The 18,204-nt window shown below is 54.1% G+C and overlaps 2 protein-coding genes across 2 annotated transcripts in view; both read left to right on the forward strand.

The window, feature by feature from the left end:
* LOC134521820 (protocadherin alpha-C2-like) overlaps positions 1–18,204 on the forward strand; it is a 195,237-nt gene that overhangs the window by 63,972 nt on the left and 113,061 nt on the right. The window lies entirely within an intron of this gene.
* On the forward strand, positions 13,925–17,265 carry LOC134522102 (protocadherin alpha-2-like). Its single transcript, XM_063349404.1, is given in 2 exon segments — positions 13,925–14,666; positions 14,668–17,265. Coding segments are annotated over 2 exon segments (2,835 nt in total). The 5' UTR covers positions 13,925–14,429.

Genomic DNA, 18,204 nt, shown 5'->3' on the forward strand with positions numbered 1-18,204 from the left:
GGTGGTGGTGAACGGAGTTAAATCCAGTTGTCAGTGGGTCACGAGTGGTGTTCTGCAGGGCTTGGTACTGTGGCCTGTTCTCTTTATATCTTTATGAATGATCTGGACGAGGGGATCGAAGGCACCCTCAGGAAGTTTGCAGCCAACACCAAGGTGGGTGGGAGTGTGGACCTGCTTGAGGGTCTGCAGAGGGATGTGGACAGGCTGGATTGATGGGCTGAGGCCAATGGCATGAGGTTGAACAAGGCCAAGTGCCGTGTCCTGTTCTTGGATTACAGCAACCCCCATGCAGCACTAGAGGCTTGGGGCAGAGATGCTGGAGAGCTGCCTGGCAGAAAAGGACCTGGGGGTGTTGGTTGACTGCTGGCTGAATTTGAGCCACCAGTGTTCCTAGGGTCTGCAAAAGCTGGAGTGAGCCCTGAGGTGGGAAAGGAAACTATGTCATGTTGCAGAGGTAAATGTGGGAGTAGGGCGTGTCCATGTCTTGTTGTGAAGGGTGACCTTGAGCAGTGGGAAGACTTGTGTGAAGGAACTGGAAATCCTTGGGAAGACCATGGTCCGTGTCATAAGGCAATAGTGGGAGATGATCTGTTTGTCTTGAGAACACACATCCCAGAATGGGGAATGGAGGATGCCTAGAGAAACGCATGAGGCAGGAAGGAAGGGCACAGAATCTTCCTGCCCAGGATATTCTCACAGGCTCCCAGGGTGTCTGAAGTTGGAGCCCTTCTGTGTCTTGAGATAACGTGCGATACTGACATGCCCACAATGTCCTGTGAACTTGCATTCCTGGCTGGACTGGTGGCTTGATGTGCACTGACCTGTTCTCATATTCTTTCGTTATTTGCATTAGTAGCAACACCCTTAAAAATTGCCTGGAAATTCTCTTTTCAACAACAAATCCCCTCTCAACCCAACCTACTCAGTAGATATCATCCGCTAGATTGGTGTTCTTGTCAACAAGAGGGTTAGTTTCTCTCAGCGTGAAATCAGTGCCTATTGCTATTAGAGTTGTGCTGACATGACCCCTAGAAAGAGTATTGCTCTCAGGTCTGTAACATTCCCCTCTGAAATTGCTGAAGCATTGCCTAACATGAAGGGTCAACTGCCGAGAGTTTGCTGGACACCATGTGGATGGTTCTTTCTGTATGTTTTTTATGGTGCTGTCATGGATGGTAATGGTAAACAAAAGTCAATTGTGCGTTGAGGTGGGAAAGGGAATTGTGGCATGTCACAGAGGTGAACGTGTCAGTGGCACTGTGTAAGGCCTGGCCATTACGTGACGCGAAGGGTGCCCTTGCTTATTGGAAGCCTTGTGTGAAGGAACTGGAAATTCTTGGGAAAACAATGGGCTGTGTCATAAGAGGACAAGAATGGGAGATGATGTGCTTGTGTTGAGAATGCATGTCACAGACTGTTGAATGGAGGATGCCTAGAGGAGCGCATGAGTCAGGACGGGCAGAGAGTATTGCCGCCAAGGCTCCTTTCTCAGGGTCTAAAGGTGTCTGGAGTTGGAGGCCTTATGGATCTTGAGGTAGTGTGTGGTATTGAAATGCCCACAATGTCCACATTTCCTACCAGAGACAATCCCTTGTGCTGCTGCCTACCCGAGGTGGCAATATGTTGGTAAGTGGGGGTTGAGGTGCAGACTGTGGAATACTGTTTGATGAACACTTTCACTGCTGTCTTGGGAAAGGTGTTGTGGGAGGGTAGTGCTTCAATCTGCTGTCATTGTGTTGTGGTGGGCATGTAAATGAGCTTCGGCAGCTGTTGATATTGTCGTGATGGTTCCTTGAGCCTCCTCAGGAAGGATTTGTAAGGGCAGAGAAGGAGTTTGACTTCCCCTACTTTTGTACTTGCACAAGTGACATCGACAGAGATAGTGTGTCCTCTTATCACCAACGTGTTCTGATACATGCATGTACCTGCAAAACCCTGCAGAGCAGCCCAGCACTGGTTTTCTGTCATAGAAAAGGTATGGAAATCCTTGGGCAAGCCCAAGGGTCATGTCATAAGCATACAAGAATGGGAGATGTGCTTGTCTTGAGAACACGTGTCCCAGAGTGGGGAATGGGGGATACTTAGAAGGAAGCATGAGGCAGGATGGCTTCAGAGTATTCTTCTGCTGGATGCTTTCACAGGCTCCAAAGGTCTGGACTTTGAGGACTTACCGGTGTTGTGACAGAACGTTGCATTGAAATGCTCACAATGTCTTTTGAGGTTAAGAATATCTTACACCAGAGACAGCCCCTTGTGCTTGTGTTGTCCTGATGTAGGCTCTGTGTTGGTAAGAGGGGGAGACATGCAGACTGCTGAATACTAGCTGATGGACCTTTTCCCTCTTGTTTTGGTAAGGGTGTAGTGGGAGGGTAGAGCTTCAATCTGCTGTCCTTGTGTAGTGGTGGGCATCTGTAGCAGCTTCCACCACCACTGATGTTCCCATGATGATTCTGTGCTCCTCAGGCAGGATTTTTAAAGGCACACGATGATGAGGTGGCTATAATCTTTGTACTCTCGAATACCTCTACTTGTGCACCTGCACAGTCACCTCAGTAGAGATGCTTTGTCGTATTACACATGGCTCCTTCTGATATGTGCAAGTACACGCCAAACCCTGCAGAGCAGCCCAGCTCTGGTTTTCTATGGTACAAATTTTCCTACACCATTGATATTGTGAGCACAATTAGACTTTGAGACTGCCAAAAAGTGAGTGCCTTTGCATCCGTCTATATGTTCTTCGTGGTGACGATGAGGGAAGATGAGGATGTGTGAAGGCCTGGGTCATGCTCCGCGTGGTATTGAGGGCTGGGGCATGTTATTTTGTTGGAGCAATGTCTGAGTACTGCGGCAGTGATGCTCTTCGTGTCATGGAGTGGGGCCTGGGTATGCATCACTGGGAGGGTGACTTTGACTGAGGAAGAGTCTTTCCTGAGGGAAATGGAGGTGCTGGGTAGAACACACTCTGTGTCATTGGTGAAGTACTGGAGAATGTCCATTTAGCTGGAAATCTCATTTCCCATGGCATGTCATAGAGGATGCCAATAGAAAACCTTGAGAAGAGGCCTGATGCACTGAGTTGCGTGCCCAGGATCCTCTCAGGTCCTCCTGAAGTTCTGACATCAGTCACCCTTTTGTCCTCCATGGTATTCATGTGTGATATGAAGACATCTGCCAGTATTTCCTTTAATTATTTGCTCCTGAATGTGGTATGTTGTTGGTCCAACAGGTGGTTTTTGAAATTTGGATCACTTTGTCTGCCTTATGCCAAGCACTCCTCAGTCATCTCTGTGCTCATCTCTCTTGGTAGGCAGGGGAAGAAGCACTCTCAATATTCAAGATTGTGCCAAACCTTGCGTTTCAATAAAATGGAATTGGGTTCTTTGGTTTTCTTCTCTCAGCAGAAATTTCCACGCTTTTGGTTTTCCTTCTCTCACATTGACGGTGTGCTGGTAACCATGAATGAGGTGCAGATGATAAAATTTTCACAGCTGCCTGATTACAAAGCTTTGGGCTGTTTGGCATCAGTGTGGGGGAAGACTTTTCCACTCTTTTGAGCTGAGGTTGACAGTGGGGGAATATCCTTAGCTTTCAGGTGTCCCTTCTGCTTCCCCTGTGATAGAAGCGCATAAGCACTGATTGTTGCTCAGTGATTTCGAGGCTTTTGCAGAATGTGATTTTTTTTCTGTCCAGGTTCCCCAGAAATCTCTGATAATGTTAAGGGAAAGTGTGCCTTAGAACCAATTCTCCTGCCCTGAAAATGTTTCTTATTCTGGAAAGTAACCACCAGTGATGCTACAGGTGAGTCGCTCTTACCTAAAGATGATGAGTCTGAGAGATGTACTTTTGTTCCTCTTCAGTGGTTATATCTTTATGTCGGATGGACTGAATATTGCCTGGATTGTAATGCTAATGAGTGAGAGGTATTCTGTGGGGACTAATGCCGCTGGATACTGTGGTTCTGGGTTCTCTGTGTGTTGTTCTGGCAGTGCATGCCTGCCTGAAAGGGACAGCAAGAGCTTGCCATTCATTGTGCAGGTTGAAAACGAGGCCAAAAGAATAACTCTTCATCTAGATCCATGCAGAGTTCTCAGGAGCTGTGGTAGCCCTGTGCTTTTTCAGCCTTCCTGGGGAGTTGTCGTGGTGGGTTGTGATGGTTTTGAGTTCTGGAAGGAAAGACTCCTCTGTGTTATTTGGACTCAATGGAGGCTGTTTGCACAGATGCCCAAGCCCCAGGTACCTGGACTTGTGTTTCTGAGGGTGGTGGATTCTGTTGTGATGCAGCAGATCTGTTCTTTGCCATATGATTGCCTTGCTGTGTTATTTCATGGGTCCTCGAGTGGACTGGAGGCTGAAGAATGTGGTCTTCTTTCAGAAGGGAAGGTACAGGAGCAGACAGTCTGTATTGCATAGGCTGTAGGAATGCAGGAATGTTGTTCCCCTGCAGAGGCATGTAAGTCGGAAGAAGAGGGGAATGGAAACTCTTGCCGAAGGCCATTTCCATGCTTCATGGCAAGTGTGGTGTAGCCATGTGGAAGACAATTCTGTTAAAGGGAAAAAAGAAAAGAAGAGAGAAGGATGGAAGCAGAAGAGAACAGGAGGCAAGGATTTGTCCGGAGAGAGCACGAAAGAAAAAGGAAGAGAAAGAAAAGGAAGAGGAAAAAAAAAGAGAAAAAGTGTGAGTATGGAAGGGAAAGGAAGAGACGACCAAAGGGATAAGAAGAAGGAAAACATGAGAAAGGACAGAGGAAAGGTCGTAGTCTATAGAAGGAAAAAGGAGGAAAGGGAAAATGAAAGAAGGAGGGAAAACGAAGCAAGAAAGGAATGAATGAAGGAAGAGAGGACAGAGGAGGTGACCAGCACGCACCGATATTATCTGTGCATGGTTAATGGAGTTGAGGAGCTCGGCATCCTTGGTACTGTGGGACGCTGTGTAAGTCATGATGAAAAGTGGTGAGGAAGGGGAAAGAGCCCTTGCATGACAGCATGTCTGTTCTCCATGAGGGTGTGATGTAGTCATATTAGAATACAAACTGGTAAAGGAGAGAAAGCAGAGGCAAAGAGGAAAGAAGAAGAGAGCTGGAGGACAGGACTGCAGAGAGGGAGTAAGGGGATAGAGAAGGGATGAGGGAAGAACAGAGAGGAAGAATAGCAAGCAGGAAGTAAGGAGGCAATAGAGAAAAAGAAGATAAAGAGATGAAGAGAAAATAAATACTCGCTGTCCACAGAAAGGTGGTGAGGAAAAGAAAGAATGAAGGAAACAAAGAAAGAAGGAGGGAAAAGTAAGAAAGAAAAAAGCAAGGCAGGAAGAAATGATGCAAGGAAGTAATAAAGGAAAGAAATTAGAGAAAGAACAGAAGAAATCATGAAGGAGATGACAAGAGTGCAGCGATATTGTAGACGCTGAGGAGAGTTGATCTCTAAAAGCCTTCGTCTTCGATAGAGTCGCGCGCTCGGGCGCTGACGGTACATGTAATTAGCGCTGATGGCTCCGTCTTTGATGGTGTCCGCCGCGGAGCAGGAGGGGACTAGTAAGCACCCAGTCTACAGACTAGAGTACGGCAGAGGAAGAGTGAAAAGAACAAGGTAGAGAAGGAAGAAAAGGAAGAAAAAATGGACCGAGAAAAGGAGAAAGGTAATAAAGAAATGAGGAAGAACAGAAACGAATGAAAATAGAGAATTGAAGGGAAAAAGGCGAACAAAAAGGGAAAAGAAAAAGAAATAGGAAGAAGGAAAGAGCAAAAAAGAAGGGAAAAAAAGAACGAAGAAAAACAAAGAGGAGAACGGAAGAAAGGGATGAGAGAGGAGGTGACGAGCCCAGGTTCGGGGACGCGGTCAGTGGCGGGGAGCGTGCGAGACGTCGGAGCAGCACACGGTGTCGCTGCAGGCTCAGAAACAGCGTGGGAGCGTTGAGGCGGCTCCGCCCCGGTGCGGCGGAGAGCCCGGCTGTGAGCGCGGGGGGGGCGGCGCGGGGCGGTGAGGAGAGCCGGTGCGTCCGGGCGGCGGCGGGGAGCCGTGCGGGGCCCGTGCGGGCGGCGGCGGCGGCTGCTTGGGCGGCGGCGATGGTCGTGAGTCGGTGTTCCGTGTTGCGGGTGGTGGTGGTGGTGCAGGCGGCGTGGGCGCTGGTCGCTGGTCAGGTGCGGTACTCGGTGCCGGAGGAAGCCAAGGCCGGGACGGTGGTGGGTCGTCTGTCGCAGGACCTGGGCCTGGAGGCGGGCGATGCGGAGTCGCGGCGCCTGCGTCTGGTGTCGCAGGGCCGTCGTGCGAGCGTGGAGGTGAGCGGGGCGAGCGGGGCGCTGGTGGTGAGCTCGCGTCTGGACCGGGAGGAGCTGTGCGGGAAGAGCGCGCCGTGCGCCCTGCGCCTGGAGTTGCTGGTGGAGCGGCCGCTGCGCGTCTTCCACGTGGAGCTGGAGGTGACCGACATCAACGATAACGCCCCGCTCTTCCCCGCCGCCCGCAAAAACCTCAGCATCGCGGAATCGTCGCTGCCGGGGTCCCGGTTCCCGCTGGAGGGCGCGTCGGATGCAGATATCGGAGCCAACGCGCAGCTCTCCTATACACTTAGCCCCAGCGAGTATTTCAAAATAGAAGAAGAAAACAGTAACTCGCGCAGTAAATCCCTGTTTCTGGTTCTGACGCAAGCGCTGGACCGCGAGACTTTGCCTGTGCACCGTTTGGTGTTGACGGCGAGTGACGGTGGCCGTCCGTCGCTGACGGGCACAATGGAGCTGTTGATCTCGGTGCTGGACGCCAACGACAACGCGCCCCAGTTCAACCAGTCGGTGTACAACGTACATTTTCCCGAAGACACCCTAGAGGGTATAGTGGTTGCCCGGGTGAACGCCACGGATCCGGACATGGGAAGTAATCGAGAAGTGCTTTATGAAATTGATACTATTGTTCCTGCCTCGGCCTCAGATGTATTCAGCATCGATGCCGACAGTGGGGAGATCAGACTGAGGGGTGCCCTGGACTTTGAGACAGTTGCATTCTACGACCTGCACGTTAAGGCAACAGACAAGGGCACACCCCCCCTTTCGGGCCACTGCAAGGTGGTGCTGGAGGTGTTGGACGTGAACGACAACGCGCCGGAGGTGTGGGTGACGTCGCTGTCGGTGCCGGTGTCGGAGGACGCGGCGGTGGGGACGGTGGTGGCGCTGCTGAGCGTGTCGGACCGGGACTCGGGGTCGAACGGGCGCGTGCGGTGCGCTGTGTGGCCGGCGTCGCCGTTCGGTCTGGTGTCGACGTTCGCGGGGTCGTACTCGCTGGTGCTGCGGGAGGCGCTGGACCGGGAGCGGGTGTCGGAGTACGAGGTGGAGGTGCGTGCGGAGGACGGCGGGTCGCCGCCGCTGCGCGCCAGTCGCGGGGTGCGTGTGCCGGTGTCGGACGTGAACGACAACGCGCCGGCGTTCGCGCAGGCGGTGTACACGGTGCTGGCGCGGGAGAACAACGCGGCGGGCGCGGAGCTGGCGCGTGTGTGGGCGCGGGACCCGGACGAGGCGGGCAACGGGCGCGTGAGCTACTCGGTGTGGGAGGGGGGTGTCGGGGGCGCGTCGTCGGGCGGGGGGTGGCGGTCGGCGTCGAGCTACGTGTCGGTGGACGCGGAGAGCGGGCGGCTGTGGGCGCTGCGGCCGTTGGACTACGAGGAGGTGCAGGTGCTGCAGTTCGAGGTGCGTGCGGTGGACGCGGGGGAGCCGTCGCTGTGCGGCAACGCCACGGTGCAGGTCTTCGTGGTGGACGAGAACGACAACGCGCCGGCGCTGCTGCCGGCGTCGGGCGGCGGCGCGTGGTCCGGGTCGTCGGCAGAGGCGGCGTCGGTGCCGGGGTCGGGGTCGGTGTGGGCGTGGGCGTGGGCGTCGTGGGGGACGCCGGCGGGGCAGGTGGTGGCGAAGATCCGGGCGGTGGACGCGGACTCGGGCTACAACGCGTGGCTGCGCTACGAGCTGTGGGAGCCGCGGGGGAAGGGCCCGTTCCGCGTGGGGCTGTACAGCGGCGAGGTGAGCACGGCGCGGGCGCTGGAGGAGGCGGACGGCCCGCGGCAGCGGCTGGTGATCGTGGTGCGTGACCACGGGGAGCCGTCGCTCTCGGCCACGGCCACGCTGAGCGTGTCGCTGGTGGAGGGCGGCGAGGCGGCGCTGGCGGCCGCGGGCTCGTCGTCGTCGTCGTCGTCGTCGTTGTCGGGGGTAGGGCTGCGTCCGGCGGAGGGCGGCGCGTCGGTGTCGTCGTCTGCGGCGACGAACGTGTGGCTGGTGGTGGCGATCTGCGCGGTGTCGAGCCTGTTCCTGCTGGCGGTGGTGCTGTACGTGGCGTCGCGGTGGGCGCCGCGGGCGGCCGTGCTGTCGGGGCCCGGTGCGGCGACGCTGGTGTGCGCCAGCGAAGTGGGGAGCTGGTCGTACTCGCAGCGGCAGAGCCGGAGCCTGTGCGTGGCGGACGGCGCGGGCAAGAGCGACCTGATGGTTTTCAGCCCCAACTTCCCGCCGCCGCCGGCGCCGCCCGTCCCCGCGGCGAAGGAGACGCATCCGGAGGCGCCCGCTCTCCTGGACACGGTCAGTGGCCCTCCCTTTCTCGCCTCTCGCCCCTTTCCCCTTTTTCTCCCTTCTCTCCCGTCCCCTGGGCGGTCGCTGTTGGGAGGGTTCTTATCCCGCGGGTGGTAGGTGGTTGTCGGGTGCTTAAGGATGTGAATGGGACCTGTTAATGAGAGCACCTCCCTTTGCGTCCTTGCCGCAGCTTCCCGCCCCTTGTTTCGGGGGAAAGATAAAGAAAGATTTGACACACCCAGCAGCAGTTACAGTCCGCAGCTGAGGTTCGGTGTTGTGGGTGAGTTGTGGTTCTGTAGAGTAAAATGACGGCCGATTACGATGAGACGTTCCACGAGGTCAGGTTTGCAGACGCTCTGTCTTTACTGGGGTACGGCATTTCCACCCGAGCTTGCTGAAGGAGTGCAAGAGACACAGGCTGTGGTGGTGACAGTCCCCCAGGCACTCTAATGTTTTGTTGCCTTCGCTGACTGCTGACCGTGCTGATATTAGAAGTGATTTATTCTCTGTCCTCCTCTTCTTTCATTCTCGTCTGTAATAGACTTTTGCACAATTGGGACTTGTCATGGTTTTTCTGTTCCAATGGTGTAATTTCTCCCTGTTATTTGACCCATTGGAGTCATTATGAACATTGGGAAGTCATTGTGGAATTTTCCTGTGTTCTTTTTCCAAGTATGTTGTAACCAAAGTTAGTAGTAGAAAGTGTTTAGTCAGAGGAGTACGACCCAAGGTGTTAGAAATGGGAACTTTCTATTTCTTCTCCCACTCTCCTACCCGGGTTGTGAACTTTTGTTTCTGGCTGGACTATTGTCTTGACATACGCTGACCTGTTTTCATATTCTTTCATCATTTGCATATATAACAACACCCTTACAAATAGCCTCAAATTCTCTTTCCAACCACAAAAAAGTCGCTTAACCCATTGTGCTACACAGTAGATATCATCTACTAGATTGGTGTTCTCTTCAACATGTGGGTTGGCTTCTCTCAGCAGAAAATCAGTGCCCGTTGCCATTAGAGTTGTGCCGACATGACCTCTACAAGGAGTATTGTTCTCAGGTCTGTAACGTTCCCCTCAGTAATTGCTGAAGCATTGCCAAACGTGAAGGGTCATCTGCTGAGAGTTTTGCTGGACGCCATGTATACGATACCATCTGAATGTTTCTTATGGTGGTCTCATTGATGGGAAGGGTGAGCAAAACTCAGATTGAGTGTTGAGATGGGAAGGGGCACTGTGGCATGCGGTGGAGGTGAATGTGGGAGTGTCACTGAGTAGGGTCTGGGCATTTCTTGATTTGAATGGTAACGTTGAGCACTGGGAAGCCTTGTGTGAGGGAACTGGAAATCCTTGGGGAGACTGTGGGCCATGTAATGAGAAGAGAGTAATGCGATATGATGTGCTTGTCTTGAGCACTGCATGATGGACCTTTTCCCTCTTGTTTTTGGAAAGGTGTTGTGGGTGTGTAGCACTTCAATCTGCTGTCCTGGTGTTGTGATGGGCATGTACAGGAGCTTCCACAGCTGTTGATGTTGCCATCATGGTTGCTTGATCCTCCTGAGGCAGGATCTCTAAGGGGAGGTAATGAAGCGGGGGTGACCTTTGGGCGTGTGACTTAACCTTAACCTTAGTCACTTGCACAGGTGGCATCTGTAATGATAGTGTGTCCTTTTGTCAATAGTACCTCATTCTGATATGTGCAGGTACACACCAAACCCTGCACGGCAGCCCAGCTGTGGTGTTCTGTTGTTAGAAACACTACGTAAATCCTTGGGGAAAATGATGAGGCATGCCATAAGAAGACAAGAATGGGAGATGATGTGCATGTCTTGAGAACACCTGTCCCAGAGTGGGGCACGGGGGATGCCTAGAAGGAAGCATGAGGCAGGATGGTTACTTAGTTTTCTTTCCCAGGATCCTTTCCCAGACTCCCAAGTGTCTAGGACTGGAGGCCTTCCCGAAGTTAAGATAGAAACTGAAATTGAAATGCTGCCAACATCCTTTGAGATTCTTAATATCTCCCACGAGAGAAAGTCCCTTATGATGCAGGCAATGTATTGGTAAGAGGGGTGACATGCAGACTGCTAATTACTGTCTGCTGGACCTTTTCCCTCTTGTTTTGGGAAAGGTGTTGTGGGTGTGTATCCCTGCAATCTGCTGTCCTGGTGTTGTGGTGGGCATGTACAGGAGCTTCCACAGCCATTGATGTTGCCATGCTGATTCGTTTCTCCTCCTAAGGCAGAATACGTAAAGGAGGAGGTGAAGAGGTGAGTATAATCTTGAGTATAATCTTTGTGCTCCTGACTTCCCCTACGTGTGTACTTGCATTTGCACTTGGTATATATGCTGTGTCCTATTACACATGGCTTGTTCTGATATGTGCACTACTCGCCAAACCCTGCAGAGCAGCCCAGCTCTGGTTTTCTATGGTATGGATTTCCCCACCCTGTTGATATTGTGAGTACACTTGCGCTTCAGCGTTTGGTGTGGTTCTCTTGAAGAATATAATCTGTGTGGACTGGGATCTGAGCTGTCACAGCTCTTTCACAGCTCTAATCACAGAGTCTTTATGAACAGTAATGTGCAGGTCTGTAGAGTTTGCACCTGAAAATGCTGAAAAGGCAGAAAGTATTTCAGGTGAAGCTCAGGCATCTGGAAAGCGTCTGCCAGACAGTGAGTGACTTGGCATCTGTCCATATGTTCTTTGTGCCGATGATGAGGGAAGGTGAGCATATGCGAAGGCCTGGGTCACGCTTAGAGTGGTGTTGAGAGCTGGGGCATGTTATTGTGGTGGAGCAATGTCTGGGTATTGTGTCAGTGATACTCCTAGTGGCCCAGAGTTGGTCCTGGGCATGTGTCCCTGGGAGGGTGATTTTGAGTGGGGAGGAGTCTTGCGTGATGGAAATGGAGATGCTGGGTGTCTGTGTCACGGTCTGTGTCATTGTGGAAGGAGCGGAGAACGTCCGCTTAGCTGGAGATCTCATTTCCCATGGTGTGTTGTAGAAGATGCCCATAGAAAACCTTGAGAAGAGGCCTGACATGCAGAACTGATTCCTCAGGATCCTCTCAGGTCCCCCATGAGTACTGCACATCCCTGCACCCTTTTGTCCTCTGTGGTATTCCTATGGCATGTGAAGACATCTGCCATAGGTTCCTTTAAAAAGTTGCTTCTGAAGATGGTATGTTATTGGTCAAATAGGTGGGAATCAAAGGGGATTTGGTGGGGATCCACACCGATCGGGATCAAAGGCAGATGAACAGACAGGGTCCTCCTTAGAAGCCAGCCTTTGAAGAAAGAGAGCTGACCCTTTGATCCCTCAGCTTTTATACTGAGCATGGGGCAGACAAAATGGAATACTCCTGTTGGTCAATTTTTAATCTGATCACTCCGAGAACGAGCAGTGTTCTGAACAATATGCTGTTAATTTCAGAGAGTCAGAAGAGACCTAGCTAAGGAGTAAAATTACTGAACAGAAAGTTGGTTGTGTTTTAGCTCAAACCAGGACACCGTTTGACAGAATTGCATGAGGGAGTGCTACACACTGTATAGTAATTTCCAGCTTTAGCAGAACATAATTTTTTCTGTTCAGGTTCCTCAGAAATCTCTGATAATATTAAGGGAAAATGTGCCTTAAAACCAGTTCTCCTGTCTTGAACATGCTTGTTATTCTGAAGAAGCAACCAGGTAAGTCAATGATACCTTAGAGAAGGTGCATTTGAGAGACAGGTGTACTTTTATTCCTGTTCAGTGGTGTTATCTTTATGTTGGGTGGATAAATATTGCCTGGATTGTAAAGTCTGTAGGCTTGGAGCAGGAAAGCACCACTGCCTGCCCTTGTTCCTTTCCTTCCACTTGCAGGCACAGTGTGAGCAGACGGCAGCAAGCATGGAGGGAGGAGGGATCGCAGTGCATTTCTCTGGGTGGATGTGTTGGGTGTTGTGGGGATGTTCTCAGTGAAAATGTCATGGTGTTATCTTGGTGGCTTTTGTCTGGCTGTGTCTCATTCTGATGAAGGACCGGTATTCTCAGGGGCTAATGTCCCTGGGTACTGAGGGTCTTGTTGTGTTGTTCTGGCAGTGCATGCCTGCCTGAACGAGACAGCGAGAGCTTGCCATTCAACGTGCAGGTGGAAAACGAGGCCAGAGGAACAGCTCTTCCCTGCGATACTGTGTTGGAGGATTTTCTTGCTGGTCTGTGATGGGTTTGAGTTCCCAAAAGACTCCCTTAAGTTGTTTGTGCTCATTGAAACCTATTTGTGCGGATGTCCAAGTACGTGGGGCTTGTGTTTCCGAGGGTGGTGGGTTCTGTTGTGGTGTAGCAGAGCTGTTCTTTGCCATATGATTGCCTTGCTGTGTTATTTGGTGGGTCGTTGAGTGGACTGGAGGCTGAAGGTTGTTGTCTTCTTCCAGAAGGAATGAGGATGTGCACGGGCAGTCTGTCTGTATTGCATAGACTGTAGGAAAGCGGAAGTTTGTTCCCCATGTGGAGGCATGGAAAGCGGAAGGGTAGGGGAATGAGAACTCTTGTCAAGGGCATTTCCATGCTTCATAGGATGTGTGGTGTCGCCATGTGAAAATATTTTTTTAACGGGGGAAAAGAAGAGAGAAGGATGGAAGCAGAAGAGAATGGGAATCAAGATTAGGACAGGACAGAGAAGAAAAGAAAAAGGAAGAGAAAGACAAGAAGGAGAAGATAAAATGAAAAAGGAAGACAAAGGAAGAAGGACCAATGGGAAAGGAAGAAGGAAAGAACGAGAATGGAAGCAGGATAGGAAAGAATGAGAATGGAAGCAGGATAAGAAAGAATCTATGCAAGGAAAAAAGAAGCAAGGGAGAAAGAAAAGAGGAAGAAAAAGGAAGTAAGGAAGGAGGGAACGAATGAAAAAACAAATGAACAAACAAACAAATGATAGAGTAGATTGCTAGCTCGCAGTAATGTTATCTCTTCATGGTTAATGGAGTTGAGGACCTAGGCATTCTTGGTACTCAGGGACATGGTGTAAAGGCTTGATGAGAAGTAGTGAGGAAAAGGAAAGAGATATCGCCTGAGGGCATGTCCATGATCCATGGCGGCAGGTGTGATGTAGTCATATAGAGAACAGACTGGTAAATGGAAGAAGAGAATGGGAGGGTAGGACAGGAAAAAGAAGAGAAGGAGTAAGGGGATACAGAAGAGAAAGAAGGAGGGAACAATAGAGAGAAAGAAAAGCAATCGAGAGAAAGAAAGAGCATGAAGCAAGGAATGGAAAGAAAGAAGATAAAGAAAGGAAGAAACGATAAAGGAGTTTACTAGTATGCACCGATGCTATCACAGGACCGAGAAAGGAGGGTAGGGAGAGGAAGAAAGCAAGAAGACAAGAAGCAAGGAAAGAAGGAGGAAAACGTAAGGGGGGGGGGGGGAAGCAAGGAAGGAATAAATGAGGCAAGGAGGTAATTAAGGAAGGACGATGAGAAAGATGAGAAGGAAAAGAAATGTTGAAGGAGACTACCAGGGTGCAGCACGATATTCTCTAGACGCTGAACTGGTCCCTAACAGCCTCCGCCTTGGTTAAAGTACCGATCTCCGGCGCCGATGTCCCGTAATTGGCGGTGATGGCTCCGCCTTTGATGGTGTCCGCCGCGGCGCGACTGGGGAGCTGCCAACGTGGGAAAGAAGAGAGAAGGACGGAAGGAGAAGAGAACGGGGAGTAAAGACCAGGGCACGGCAGGGCAAGAACGAAACGAAGAACGAAGAAGAGAGAGAGGAAGAAGAAGGTGGAAAGATAAGAAGGCAGAGAGAGAGAAAAGAAGGAAGACAGTAAAGTAGAAAACGATTATAAAAACGTAGGAAAGAAAAAGGCAGGCGGAACGAGGACGAAAGGATTAAAGGAATCTAAGGAAGCAAACAACAAGCAAGCATGGAAAAGGAAAGAAAGAGAGGAAGGGAGGAAGAAGAAAAGGGAGAAGGAAGAGACCAGAGAGGAGTTGACGAGCTCCGGTCCGGGGACGCGGTCGGTGGTGTGGATGGAGCGTGTGAGGCGTCGGAGCAGCACACGGTGTCGCTGCAGGCTCAGAAACGGCGTGGGAGCGTTGAGGCGGCTCCGCCCCGGTGCGGCGGAGAGCCCGGCTGTGAGCGCGGGGGGGCGGCGCGGGGCGGGTGAGGAGAGCCGGTGCGTCCGGGCGGCGGCGAGGAGCCGTGAGGGGCCCGTGCGGGCGGCGGCGGCTGCTTGGGCGGCGGCGATGGGCGTGAATTGGTGTTCCGTGTTGCCGGTGGTGGTGGTGGTGCAGGCGGCGTGGTCGCTGGTCGCTGGTCAGGTGCGGTACTCGGTGCCAGAGGAAGCCAAGGCCGGGACGGTGGTGGGTCGTCTGTCGCAGGACCTGGGCCTGGAGGCGGGCGATGCGGAGTCGCGGCGCCTGCGCCTGGTGTCGCAGGGCCGTCGTGCGAGCGTGGAGGTGAGCGGGGCGAGCGGGGCGCTGGTGGTGAGCTCGCGTCTGGACCGGGAGGAGCTGTGCGGGAAGAGCGCGCCGTGCGCCCTGCGCCTGGAGGTGCTGGTGGAGCGGCCGCTGCGCGTCTTCCACGTGGAGCTGGAGGTGACCGACATCAACGACAACGCCCCGCTCTTCCCCGCCGCCCGCAAAAACCTCAGCATGGCGGAATCGTCGCTGCCGGGGTCCCGGTTCCCGCTGGAGGGCGCATCGGATGCAGATATCGGAGCCAACGCGCAGCTCTCCTATACACTCAGCCCCAGCGAGCACTTCCGTCTGGATATACAAAAAGAGAACGAGGGAAACATTGAACCGGACCTTGTTTTAACAAAACCGCTGGACCGCGAGACTTTGCCTGCGCACCGTTTGGTGTTGACGGCGAGTGACGGTGGCCGTCCGTCGCTGACGGGCACGATGGAGCTGTTGATCTCGGTGCTGGACGCCAACGACAATGCGCCCCAGTTCAACCAGTCGGTGTATAAAGTGCAGTTGCCGGAGAGCGCTGCAGAGGGGACGCTGGTGCTGCGTGTGAACGCCACGGATCCGGACGAGGGAATTAACAGCGAGGTGACCTACACGGCGACCAACTTTTTTCCGCTGAGTGGAAGAGATGTGATCACTGTCATTCCGCAGACGGGGGAGATCCGTCTCTCGAGGACCCTGGACTTTGAAGAAGTCAGTATATTTGATTTCCGTATTGAAGCGAGAGACAAGGGGTCGCCCCCGCTGTCGGGTCACTGCAAGGTGGTGCTGGAGGTGTTGGACGTGAACGACAACGCGCCGGAGGTGTGGGTGACGTCGCTGTCGGTGCCGGTGTCGGAGGACGCGGCGGTGGGGACGGTGGTGGCGCTGCTGAGCGTGTCGGACCGGGACTCGGGGTCGAACGGGCGCGTGCGGTGCGCGGTGTGGCCGGCGTCGCCGTTCGGTCTGGTGTCGACGTTCGCGGGGTCGTACTCGCTGGTGCTGCGGGAGGCGCTGGACCGGGAGCGGGTGTCGGAGTACGAGGTGGAGGTGCGTGCGGAGGACGGCGGGTCGCCGCCGCTGCGCGCCAGTCGCGGGGTGCGTGTGCCGGTGTCGGACGTGAACGACAACGCGCCGGCGTTCGCGCAGGCGGTGTACACGGTGCTGGCGCGGGAGAACAACGCGGCGGGCGCGGAGCTGGCGCGTGTGTGGGCGCGGGACCCGGACGAGGCGGGCAACGGGCGCGTGAGCTACTCGGTGTGGGAGGGCGGTGTCGGGGGCGCGTCGTCGGGCGGGGGGTGGCGGTCGGCGTCGAGCTACGTGTCGGTGGACGCGGAGAGCGGGCGGCTGTGGGCGCTGCGGCCGTTGGACTACGAGGAGGTGCAGGTGCTGCAGTTCGAGGTGCGTGCGGTGGACGCGGGGGAGCCGTCGCTGTGCGGCAACGCCACGGTGCAGGTCTTCGTGGTGGACGAGAACGACAACGCGCCGGCGCTGCTGCCGGCGTCGGGCGGCGGCGCGTGGTCCGGGTCGTCGTCGGAGGCGGCGTCGGTGCCGGGGTCGGGGTCGGTGTGGGCGTGGGCGTGGGCGTCGTGGGGGACGCCGGCGGGGCAGGTGGTGGCGAAGATCCGGGCGGTGGACGCGGACTCGGGCTACAACGCGTGGCTGCGCTACGAGCTGTGGGAGCCGCGGGGGAAGGGCCCGTTCCGCGTGGGGCTGTACAGCGGCGAGGTGAGCACGGCGCGGGCGCTGGAGGAGGCGGACGGCCCGCGGCAGCGGCTGGTGATCGTGGTGCGTGACCACGGGGAGCCGTCGCTCTCGGCCACGGCCACGCTGAGCGTGTCGCTGGTGGAGGGCGGCGAGGCGGCGCTGGCGGCCGCGGGCTCGTCGTCGTCGTCGTCGTTGTCGGGGGTAGGGCTGCGTCCGGCGGAGGGCGGCGCGTCGGTGTCGTCGTCTGCGGCGACGAACGTGTGGCTGGTGGTGGCGATCTGCGCGGTGTCGAGCCTGTTCCTGCTGGCGGTGGTGCTGTACGTGGCGTCGCGGTGGGCGCCGCGGGCGGCCGTGCTGTCGGGGCCCGGTGCGGCGACGCTGGTGTGCGCCAGCGAAGTGGGGAGCTGGTCGTACTCGCAGCGGCAGAGCCGGAGCCTGTGCGTGACGGACGGCGCGGGCAAGAACGACCTGATGGTTTTCAGCCCCAACTTCCCGCCGCCGCCGGCGCCCGTCTCCGCGGCGAAGGAGTCGAATCCGGAGGCGCCCGCTCTCCTGGACACGGTCAGTGGCCCTCCCTTTCTCGCCTCTCGCCCCTTCTAACCCTCCTGTCCCGTCCCGTCCCGTCCCGTCCCCTGGGCAGGTGCTGTTGGGAGGGGTGTCTCATCCCGCGGGGGCGGTGGGTGGTTGTCGGGTGCTTAAGGATGTGAATGGGACCTGTTAATGGGACCATCTGCCTTCGCGTCCTTGCCACTGCGCCTTCGGCTCTTGCTTTTTTAGGAAAAGTTAAGTGTATTGCTGCACCCAGTAACTTTTCCCGATGCAGCTGAGTTTTAGTGTTGTGGGTGTGAGTGTGATTGCGATTTGAGGTGCAATGCCATCGGCTTGCTGGTGTGTAGCATTTCCACCCGAGCTTGCTGAAGGAGTGCAAGAGTTTCAGGCTGTGTTGGTCACCCTGGCAGTATTTAATGCCTTATTACTGTTGCTGTCTGATGAGTTTGCTGGTTGCAGCTGTGGTTTCTCGTCGAATACTCTGTCCTCCTCTTCTTTGATTGGGCTTTTCAAGTTTGTGACTCAGGGTGAGCAATGGACTTCAGGATCTTCTGCCCCGATGCTGTGATTTTGTGATTTTTGTTCACTCACCAGAGTCTTTCAGAAAGTAGGGATGGCGTTGTGGACTTTTCCTCTGTTCTTTTTCCACCTGTGTTGTTACTTTACATTCTAGAATAAAGTGTTCAGGGAGGGGAGTATGACCCAAGGTAGGTGTCAGAAAGGGGAATTTTCTTTTCCTGCTGCCCCAATCCATTTTATAGACTGCCGTTCCTGTGTGGAGAAGTGACGGGATATGATGTACGCAGGGCTCTTTTGAGAGTCTTTCAATATTTGCATCAACATTGTCAGCCTTATGGAAGCCCTGGAAACCTTCTTTTAAAAAAAAAAACCAAAATTGTCCCATATGTTAGATATTATCCATTGCAGTGCTGTGCTCATCAACATTTGGGTTGTTCTCTCATGCAAGGAAATCTATGCCCATTGCCAGAG

Source organism: Chroicocephalus ridibundus, chromosome 11 (genome assembly GCF_963924245.1).
Source record: "Chroicocephalus ridibundus chromosome 11, bChrRid1.1, whole genome shotgun sequence".
Classification (NCBI taxonomy): domain Eukaryota; kingdom Metazoa; phylum Chordata; class Aves; order Charadriiformes; family Laridae; genus Chroicocephalus; species Chroicocephalus ridibundus.